This window comes from Liolophura sinensis, chromosome 9 (assembly GCF_032854445.1).
Source record: "Liolophura sinensis isolate JHLJ2023 chromosome 9, CUHK_Ljap_v2, whole genome shotgun sequence".
Taxonomy (NCBI): Eukaryota; Metazoa; Mollusca; class Polyplacophora; order Chitonida; family Chitonidae; genus Liolophura; species Liolophura sinensis.
The window spans coordinates 11,092,575-11,104,207 of record NC_088303.1 but is presented as its reverse complement, the minus strand read 5'-3'; the positions used below and the strand labels follow the sequence as shown (position 1 = coordinate 11,104,207).

Sequence of the window (11,633 nt, the reverse complement as noted above, 5' to 3'; positions counted from 1 at the left end):
TATACGACGGCGGCCAGCATTATGGTGGGAGTAAGCCGGGTAGTGCCCGGGGGAAACCCACCACCATCCACAGGTTGCTGACAGATCTACCCACTTACGGCCGGAGAGGAAGCTAGCATGAGCTGGACTTGACCTCACAGCGACCGCATTGGTGAGAGGCTCCTGGGTCATTACGCTGCGCTAGCGCGCTAAAGAACTGAGCCCGCGGAGGTCCCGTGTCCACTTAAAAACTAATATTAGCATAAGAATTCGTAAAACAGCTGATGTTTGTTAGGCGAATGTCGTTTTAACAGCTGACGACAGGAAAAATCGCTTGTTTGTTTTGGTCACTCAACATCATTTCGGTTATACATTTTTAATTACTATAAAAATGTTTGCTTTGAGACAATGACTTAAAATGCAAAACCTCTGTATCTCTCAGTAGGTGAGATATCGAGGTTCACCTATCTAATCCACTCGTCGAAACAGACATTCGTTCTAGCCGACTACCAAGTTTGACGTTCCAGATCAGTAATGGCAAGGTCAATTCCCAGAAGGTCGTTTAACACAAACTATATAAAGTACGAAAATAGGACGGAATCAGAGGGAAGCAGCCAGCGGTTTTCAATGATGCCCGAAAAGCGCAAGGCATGTTCTAGGCGAACGAGTGAAATCAGTATTGAAACCGTGTACCTTGCTAGTATATAAGTTATCGATAATAATACATGGACCCCAGTTGTGCTTTGATTGGAACTGTTTATATATCCATTGTGGCGATCTAAATCAACACGATGAAGACACAGCCCGTATCCACAACCCGGGGTTAAGCGGAACAATTATGAATCAAAATTTAAAAAAACCATGTCGTCTTTGGTGGGCGCCGCAATGTTGGATAACTTAATATTCATTAGTTAATACTTGAGTAAATAGTTCATTTTTTGGATGTTTTCGATTATTTCGGATGCAGGCAGTTTCTTGATTTTATCTAATTGGTAGAGATTTAGACTCAAGGAATCTGAAAATACTTATTAAATATCTGATACTTCTCTATCAACAATTATCCCCAGATATAGGGGGGAATAACTGCGCTGATGGCGCCCATCTATACACGAGTCTTGTCTGGGTACACGTAGAAAGGCGTGTGATCTCGAATGCAGCTATTCTTGTCTCAGGGCGACCGAGCTCTAAGAGCGAGTCTGGTGAGACAGGCCGGCCTCAGACAAGGAGAGTCGATACAAACATAGTGGTATCCATGTCATTTACCTGTCAACTTGTTACCTACAGTATGAACTCAGTCGCTGTATATTCTAAACGAGAGGACTGTTCCCTCTAGGGCAAGTTAACACATGCAGAACTCAAACAGCTGTATCCAAGATTTCCTTCAGATCTGAATATGTTTCAGAACTGATTTAATTGGTGATAAAATGGCTTAAGTTAAAATAACTAAATGAAACGATGTGTCCGTTTTTTGAAGACCTTAAGAAGGTTCACTCTTCTATCCCGCTGTTAGTTGCGGGCCGCGTGCAAATATACATGTTAAACAGAGATTACCTTTTAAACAACATCGAGTGTTTCACGCAACACCACCGCCGGTACGTTTGCCTCTGAGAGTAATATGATTTCATACTGCTTATGTCTACAAATAAAAGAATTTAAATTCGTTTACTTGTCAGATTTGCTTTTGTGATTTATATAAAGGTGAACTATCGGAATTTTCCTCAGTGATGAAAGTGTTATTTCGCACACTTTAAAGACATCGTTTCTGTTTCTACATCTTTGATAGTTTACACCCAGATGCCATGACGTGGAAAAAGAAACATTTGTGTCATGACGTTCCAATCTGAGCTCAGCAGCTTATGTCATAATACACGTACAGTGCAATTTTACATCCCTATATCACTCATGTTATGTGCACGACTGCCGTCAGTTTCTAAATTAGAAAGCTTCAACCCTTTTCCAGCGGTTCATTTGACTCAAATTCAGGCCCACCGAAACAGGCTCAAAATTTTGACAAATCAGGTGATCAAAGAAGTTTCGAACACTACTCAACGAAGGTCTGACCATACATTTACTGATAGACAGTTTAGCAGGGTTACATGTAATTTTTGTAGGAAGCCAGGCCATGTCATATCAAATTGTTATGCTTTAAAGAGAAGGCAAGAACAGGAGGATGGCTCCAAGCCTACTGGTTTGTGTGTTACTGCTAAAAAGTCTGATATAGTGAACAATGTTGATGCATTTGATTATGTTAAGACTCCACCAGTAGATTGTACACAGAATTCACAGGATAATGTTATGAAGGTTTATGAGCCATTTATTTGTGACGGTAAAGTCTCACTTAAAAGTGACATGTCTTGTGATACAAAGATCAGGGTATTAAGAGATACTGGAGCTTCTCAGTCTTTATTGTTACAAGATGTTTTGCCATTTTCTGATGAGTCATATTCTGGATTAAATGCATTAATTAGAGGTGTAAGCTCTGCTGAATTTGAATCTGCGCCTCTTCACAAAGCTTACTTGTCATCAGATATTATTTCGGGTCCTGTTACTGTCGGCATTAGGCCTACTTTGCCTTTTAAAGGAATTCATCTACTACTTGGTAATGATCTTGCTGGTGACAAAGTAATGGTTAATCCTATTGTGACTGATAAACCTTGTTTAAATCAAACTGTTGATCCTGTTGAGAAAGAAATTCCAGATTTGTATCCCCCTTGTGCTGTAACGAGGTCTATGTCAAACAAACTTTCTAATAACGGCCAAAACACAGTAACGGACTTACAAGATACATTTCTTACACAAATGTTTACTCAAGGCGACTGCATTGATAATGATGAATCAGACCATTGTACACCTAGTGACATATCACATGTTTCTAAACATCAGCTTGTAAATGAACAGCATAAAGACCTGGAAATTTCATGTTTGATGATGACTGGGCTGTTAAACATCAGATTGTTGTACCTAAGGCATACCGAACTGAAATTTTACGTATGGCACATGAAATGCCATTAGCTGGTCACTTGGGTGTTAACAAGACCTACTACAGGATACTGAACCACTTCTTTTGGCCAGGATTAAAGGGAGATGTAACCCAGTTTTGTAAATCATGTCATACATGCCAAGTAGTGGGTAAGTCTAATCAGACTATTCCTAGAGCCTGCACCATTAGAGCCTGTACCAGCTTTTCAAGAGCCATTCAGCAAAATATTGACTGATTGTGTAGGCCCTCTACCTAAGACGACGTCTGGGAATCAGTATGTGTTAACTATTATGTGTACAGCAACCAGATTTCCCGAAGCTGTTCCTTTAAGGAATATAAACACCAAGTCTGTTGTAAAAGCTTTAACAAAGTTTTTTACTCTGTTTGGTTTACCCAAATCCATACAGTCTGATCAAGGTTCAAACTTTATGTCTGGTATTTTTCAGCAAGTTATGTACCAGTTAGGCATTAAACACTACAAGTCGTCTGCCTACCACCCAGAAAGTCAAGGTACAATTGAAAGATTTCACCAAGCATTAAAGAACATGATTAAGACTTATTGTTATGATACAGAGAAAGACTGGGATGAAGGTATTCCATTTCTTATGTTTGCTGTTCGAGAGTCAGTACAAGAATCATTGGGTTTCAGTCCATTTGATTTAGTATTTGGACATACTGCTAGAGGACCTTTGTTAATTTACAAGGAACAGTTTCTCAATGATGACACAAGTAATATAAATATTTTGGATTATGTATCTGATTTTCGTGCTAAGCTTGTCAGAGCATGTGAATTGGCTAAAGCAGAAGAATATGAAACGTAGATATGATGAGAAATCTGTTGTTCGGTCATTTCAACCTGGTCAGAAAGTTTTAGTATTGTTACCTGTACCTGGTAAATGCTTTGATGTCAGATATTTTGGTCCATATCTTGTTGACAAACAGCTGAGTTAGCTTAACTATGTTGTTAAAACACCTGATCGGCGCAAATCAAGTCAGTTATGTCATATTAACATGCTGAAACCCTATGTAAACAGAAGGGACACTGACAACACTGCTGTACATTCTGTTAATGTTGTTGCTGCTGACATTGACCAGAGTTGCTGTAATACAGATGATATTGGCGAACAGTTGGTTGATTCTAAGCTCAATTCTTCAAAGCTTCAGAATTCAGATGTCTTAAAACAACTTGATTCTAAACTGCAACATCTGGAACCCATTCAGCAACAGCAACTGTCTGAACTTGTTTTTGAGTTTTCACATTTGTTTCCGGATGTACCATCAAGAACTGATGTCATTTTTTCACGATGTTGCTATGGGTGCTGTTTTGCTTCTGGAAGACAATCTTGGTGTTGATCATCCAGTTTGTTTCTTTTCATGTAAACTTCACAAGTTTCAGAGAAATTATTCAACTGTTGAAAAAGAATGTTTGTCTGTTATTTTAGCTCTGCAACATTTTGAAGTTTATGTAACAGCTTCGAGACAACCTGTGATTGTAAATACTGATCATAATCCACTTGTGTTTCTACAGAAAGTTAAGGGAAAGAATCAGAGATTGTTACGGTGGAGTTTATTGTTGCAGGGACACAATCTTGTAATCAAACATGTAAAGGGAAAAGATAATGTTATTGCAGATTGCTTGTCTCGTGTATAAGTTGTGTATAAATGTTTAATTACATGTGGTTTTACAATGTTGTATATAATGTTGCTTAACATATATTGTAAGTAAAAAAAAGTTAGGGAAACTTAACTTAAAATTTAGCTTGCCACTGTTTACATACGCTCAGCGCATGCTGTCTGCCTCTACCTTAGAATATTCCAGAATGCGCTCAGTTCGGTGCCTGTTTGTTTACATCAAGTGTTCAGGAATTTTCTTATTCTAGACAATTCCACCAGGCTATATAAGACCTATGAAAGTAGGTCAAGAGGAGAGAACAGAGAACGGAGAGAAAGGAAAATTAATGAGAGCTTGGATGCTTTTGCTGTTCATTACTTTAGTAGGCCATTTGTGCTGAATTTTGGTGTCTTTATAGCCTCTGGCTTTGTTATATCCTATCTCCACCGAGCACTTGTTCAGTCTGAACTTGTATGTTTAATTTGTGCTCTTATATACACAGTGCTTATTAGTACACGGACCCTGTCTGTGGAATTTTATGTATATTTCGTCATACACTCAGTTATACTGTGGATTTTCCCTCTTGTGAATTTGCCTCTGAGCATTTATGCCTGTGTGGTATATATTGTGGAATATATGCGTCCGTTTGGACTTGACACCGTAAGTACCTTAGTATTTGTATAGATACTGCTATCCTTTCTTGTTAAACTTAAGTACTTTAGTATTTGTAGAAGTCTTATTATCTGTTCTTGTTAAGCTAATAAATTGTTGTAAAATAAAATCTGCTGGTTTTGGTTACTTTTTTGTGCGGCTAAACTGTCGTGTATTTCGACCAAGCCATCTCTTTATAATACAGACAGTTTGGGTCGTAACAATTGGCAAAAATGTGGTGATGAAAGGAAAAATGTAAAAAAAGGCTGCACAAGTTTTCGATCCACATTTACGTGGTGATGCCTTGACTTCATAATTATTACTGAACCCAAGTACAACTATGAGTCTTTAGCAGTGTATGATCTTACAATCTGTTTATCAAATCAGACAGGTCGGAACCTCAAGGGTTTGTTAAAGAAAGATGAATACAAAAATGCCCTCATTCTATAAATTGTGGTAAGAAATTGGTGCTGGAAAATACAAACAAGGCTTTCCTGTAATAGATGTTGAGCAATGTGGAAATCAATGCCAGCATCTGTAAAGTATAGTGATCTATAATATCTGACTCAGCAACTGAACTGCTATATTACATTCTGTCAGTCAGTGTTTAGTACGAAAAAAACGAGCTCCCGCCTTGATACTTTTCAACAATCAGTACTGAATTTTCAGCATTTAAATTAAATGAAACGATGGTACATAAAGTTAACACCACATTAGGTTTACTTTATTCTTTTTCTCGCTTCTCTTTATTAAGTTGTTTTTCCTACACTGCTGAATGATTTTTGAGATCACCAAAAGGAGAGCACAACTGGTACTCATCGGAATGAATGTACACTGTTTATATATGGTATCACCTAATTTCATATACGTGTATATAACAATGACACATCTCATGAACTGTGACCCTTATCTGTAGTAGAGCTGAAGAAGGCTTTATTAAACACCGATGCAACAAATGATTGAATTCTATCATTAAATATATGTAAGGATCTGTATACTATTAGTATTATACAGATCTGAGAAATGCCAAGTCGACGTAGGCTGATACGGTATATGTATAACCGTGTAAAATAACTGGTACATCATATTCTATCAGTCAGTGTTTAGTATGAAAAAAAACTCCCGTCTGGATACTTTTCAATAATCAGGACCAAATTTTCAAAAATTAAATTAAATGAGACGAACGTACATAACGTTAAGATCACATCAGGTTTCGTTTATCCTCTTTCACGCTTCTCTCCCTTAAGGTGTTTTTTCTCCATTACCGAAAACTACAAATGTTGCACAGGTATTTAATACTGGGGATCGTCATCATGTAAAAAAACTCATAAATATAATAAAGGCCATGTAAACTAGAGACGATCGTGTGCAGTGGTTTGCTTGAGCGTGTAAACTGGCCAAGCAATCCTGAACAGCTGTGTTTCGCTTAATACGGTATATCACAGACTCGAATCTTTGGTCATATTTAGATGTTACTTCTTGAGACGTTTGATGCAGGCCAACAAATGATTCCTTCTGTTTTGATTTCCGTCCCATATGACTGACAAATTTACAGTTTTATGGAATTGGTAGAACCTGTCTAAAATGTTTTGGATCTTACCTAAGTGTCAGCAAAGTTTAATTATCAACAGTTATGGAGATCAAGGGTTATCAGTGATGTAATGATTTATTTGTGTTATTTATTTGATTGGTGTTTTACTTGGTATACTCAAGAGTATTCCACTTACCGCAGCGGCCAGCATTATAGATGGAGGAAACCGGGCAGAGCCAGGGAGAAAACCACGATCATCCGCAGGTTACTAGCAGACCTTCCCATGTACGGCTGGAGAGGAAGCCAGCATGAGCTGTACTTTAACTCTCAGCGACAACATTAGTGAGAGACTTCTGGGTCATTGCGCATCGCTGGCACGTTGAGCACCTCGACCGCGAAGAGTCCCCAGCAGAATAATGGCCTTTTGAATGTATTACAGTTTGATGAAGATACAAACTAAAAACTAATCTGTTAATTTTAACAGAAAGTCTGCTGTTTGAGCGATGCTAGAATGCCTTCTGGTATTTCAACAGATCATTCTGTTAAATATGACACATATATTATATTATTTCAACATAAAGGTTGTATTAGATTAACAGGATATTATGTTGTATTGTGTTATAATAACACAATACAACAGATTTTCCGTTCAAGTTAACAGATTTATTTTTGAATACGACGCTTTCAACACAAACCGGATGAGAAAATCTTCTGTGAAAGACATCTGATTTGTAGTTTATACTCAAGCAGTTTAAGATTAATTTGCATAAGTGGGCTCCAAGAACCATACTGCATGCTTGTAATCCGCAGTACTTTGGAATACTGCACTTTTACATGTATCCCTGGCGGTATCTCCTCAGCAATATCCAGTTCGTTCAGAGAAACTTCCACGGTGACACACATTATGGTCCGGAAAACCCACTTCAAAATCCAAACAAATAACTACATTGAATTTAATATATTTTAAATACAGTTTTTCATGGTGTTGCGTATAAAATGTAATATCTGAGCTTTTTGCTTAAATGTGTTGTTGTTCACAACCTAAAGAAGGAACAATGAGCCTTGATGCTCAACGTCAACAATCATCGCCGTATCCCATTCATTTTACACCTGTATGTTATTTTGAATTTATCCTTGGAGTTTTTTATGACTTAAGATGTCCATTTTAACGGTTGGAAATTGAAACACGTATGTCTCCCCAAACGATCAGTGGTGGTTTGTGTGCGAATGTATTTTTAACGTCTGATTACACGCATATACGAATGTGCATAAATCGCTGACATTTTCTTCACAGATGTCCATTTGGTGACCGAGCTTACAGCTGGTATGCGAATGCTCTCCTAGCGAATGTGGATTAGCATAACAATGTCCACAACTAATGACTGATTTCCCATTTAACAGCTGTTGAGTGGTATCGGAATGTATACTTAACAACTGATGATTGGTATTGGAATGTATACTTAACAGCTGGTGATTGGTATTGGAATGTATACTTAACAGCTGGTGATTGGTATTGGAATGTACACTTAACAGCAGGTGATTGGTATTGGAATGTACACTTAACACCTGGTGATTGGTATTGGAATGTACACTTAACAGAATAAATTTGGTCTTTGTACAAATAAAGGACCATATTAGATGTACGAAATCACCCAAAAGGAGAGCACAATTGGTACTCATCGGAATAAATATACACCGTTGATATATATCACCTAATTTCACATAAGTGTTGTTAATGAAAAATTCATTGAACTTTCTGAACAACGAATTACAACAACGAAATGTTCGTCCGTGGCTTGCCAAAGGTTTACACCAGAGAACTTCGTCTCACTTTATCCATAAAACTGAGCACGTTCGTAAGACAGGTAAAACATTCTTTCGTAAACAATGAGAAACCAGCATAAACAATTAAACAAAGTGTTGTTTCTTTGAAAGATGTGGTTTCAAGTTTCAGACTTGCTCTACATCATATATAGCTGTGTTTCAAAAACATTGAATAAATCAATCATACCTGTAGCTTTTTCCGTAAAATGCTAAACGTAAAAACGTGCCTACTAAATAAATCATCATCAATAAATCATCACCTGCATGCAGTAAACAAAACAAGGACAATGAATTGGTTCTTGAAACACGTAGTTTATTCCCAGTTTAATATAATCAACATGGCAGCGAAAAACTGTTATATGTCGGTTCATAAGTGTAGTTATGAATCAAAGAGTTGGGCGTGGTAAGATGACTTTGTTAACTTTTATGTCTAGCTACTTTCACAATTTGCATGCACTTTACGGGAATACAAATTACAAACATCACTTTCGATGCATAGACATTATCTACTATTCTTTGAAAGTACGGGAGTAGCCAATAAGTTATACGACAAAGAACATTTACCAATGGGGTGGTGTATAAAACAGGTGTTTTAATATGATTAAATATGATCAGCATGACTTTGTAAACTGTCAATGGACCGTGTTAAACAAAGGAATGAAATTTGTTTAATTTCATGAAAATGAATTTGGACGTAAAGGATTTATGTGCTTTAGGACTGTCTTTCTGGGAAGTCAAACAAGAAATATGGTTCAGCGTCTTCCGTAAGGTGCCGGTGTAGCTCGGGAGACTTTTAGATCCGTGAATCTACCCGGTTTAACCAGAGACACGCTGAAGCTACAGAAACCGTTATTCTCACAGCCAATGATGGTTCCTTCACGACCGTTAACACTGAGCCGGTCAAACTGGTCAAGGTAGAGGACGGCGGAGTTGGAGGCCGTGACACAATCCCCTTCTGCCTTGGCCGAGTTGACGACTTCTCCGTTCTGGGTCAGATCCACATGGGCCTCCTTGGTGCTGCCTTTCTTGCTTTGTACGTGGTAGTTGATGGAATAGATTCCTGGCACAGGAGCAGTGAAGACGGCATATTCTGTGTTGTACCCGCCATTGATGTTTGTGATGATGTGGTCAAAGCCAACAGGTGCGGGTTTATAGAAGTACTGGTCAGTGGTTCTGACCACAGATGTGGCCACGGCGTCCTGAGGGTTGACGTATACTTCCGGCTGAGGCAGTTTCCTGGGAAGTTGTCGGCTAGAAGGTCTACCTTGTCCAACAGCACCTCCTCGTCTCCCAACACCTCCGAGTCGTCCAGCTCCTGCCTGATTGGTTCCTGCAAAATACGAATAACCTTATTCGAAAGCAGACGTAGTGTGTCCTAAAAGTTGAAGAATGAGATATTTCGTTATCGACAACTGATATTCTGGTATGGTGCACGATTTGAATTTAACTCTGAGTATGAGAATTAAAGACCTTATGTCTTTCCAACATCACTGAAAACTGTTGACGTCTTCTCTTTTCATGATTCCGTCATGTTTTTGTAATTTGTATACTATGTTAGTTTTTGGGTGTTTTGTGTGATATGTCGTTTTGGGGAATTGGCCTTGCGAATATTGACCTGGAACGTCCTTGTTTGTTGATGGCTTGTATACGAATGTCAAGAAAACAGTTGAGTGCAAAAAACCAAATGAAACAAAGTGTCCGTTTTTGGAAGACCTGAAGAAGGTTCGCTAGCCTAACACAAACTACTCAAAGCCCTAAGGCTATACCATGGTGATAAATGTTATCACCTCACTTCCATGGAGCAGTAATAACAAACTGTGATTATTCCAGGTTACAAAGGTATTATGTAGCCTAAACATGATGATAAGTTTCTGGTCTATATTTCTGTGCTTTCATTTTTACTCAGCAGAAAATTCTTATCCCTTGTGTGCGATTAATTCCCACATAAAGTATCTGTTAAACGGTAATTAATTTAGATCTAAATCTCATTAGGCTTGTTATCTAAAACCGGACCACATCCATCCGTCTGACCGCTTCGTGGATTAAAGTCGGGAGACCTGGGATCAAACCCTGGTCGGGTCATGCAAAAGGCTCTAAATTGTATTTGCTGCTGTATGGCCTGGCGCTCATCACCTAAAGACTGGAGCAAGGGAACACTACTGGTTGACCCACTGTTCAGTATAATGTGACGAGGTAGGGTTTCATGTTATGCTGTCTTCGGCATGGAGCTTGAATAGGGACAGCCCATTGACGACATGGACTCACGCTACCACAAGAAGACGCGGTATATGCATACACATGTAATGACTCTTCATAGTCAAATGACAATAACAATAAAGTATTGCTAGGTACGACGTAAAACCCAAGCATACATATACATACCCTTCTTTTAACCAGCTATTCAGTTATTATCTTTGTAATGAAATAATTATCATTGTATAACATTCTCCACGGCAAGATATGCCAGACAGTTGAACCTTACCTGAGCCGTGTGGACCATGCTCGTAGTAATATGGAGACCAGCCACCGAATGCAGGAATGACGAACATACAGACGGCCACCGTGACAAGAGTCAGAGACGTCATCTTTGTAGGTTGATCTGAGGACTCACAAGTAATTCTATCTCCAAAAAGTCTTCTGTAAAACTGTTCCAGAGGCGTTTGTGTTGTTTCGGTAAACCTGGTCACTTATATACACGCTGAGTAGGGTGGGGACCACATAAGTTACCTTGAGGCGACTTTTTACTTGCAGCGGAAAGTCTATTGGCTTTGTTATGTTTTTGAACACAAACATTATGCATGGAGACTTCAAAAGAAACAAGGTCTGGAGTTTAATAAGATACAGAATCACGTTATTACATATTTCGCTTTTTCAGGTATACACGAATACCCATTTACTATATATCATTGTTTTCGTACCTTATCAGATACATTGTTATCTACTTTTGTACTAAGTTGCCAGCTGAACGATAACAAATTTGAAAAGAGCATTGGGGATGTAGAGCTACACTTCTTGTGTCTTAATTTTATGCCTCTGACATTTAATTGAAGCTGATC

At 38.4% G+C, this 11,633-nt stretch overlaps 1 protein-coding gene across 1 annotated transcript; it reads right to left on the bottom strand.

Moving 5' to 3' along the window:
• Window positions 1–9,329: 9,329 nt before the first annotated feature.
• On the bottom strand, window positions 9,330–11,162 carry LOC135475583 (complement C1q-like protein 4). The gene is made up of 2 exons (XM_064755508.1): window positions 11,060–11,162; window positions 9,330–9,907 (listed from the first exon to the last, which is right to left on the bottom strand). Exons 1-2 carry the CDS (start codon window positions 11,160–11,162, stop codon window positions 9,330–9,332), a joined length of 681 nt encoding a protein of 226 aa, XP_064611578.1.
• Window positions 11,163–11,633: the final 471 nt, after the last annotated feature.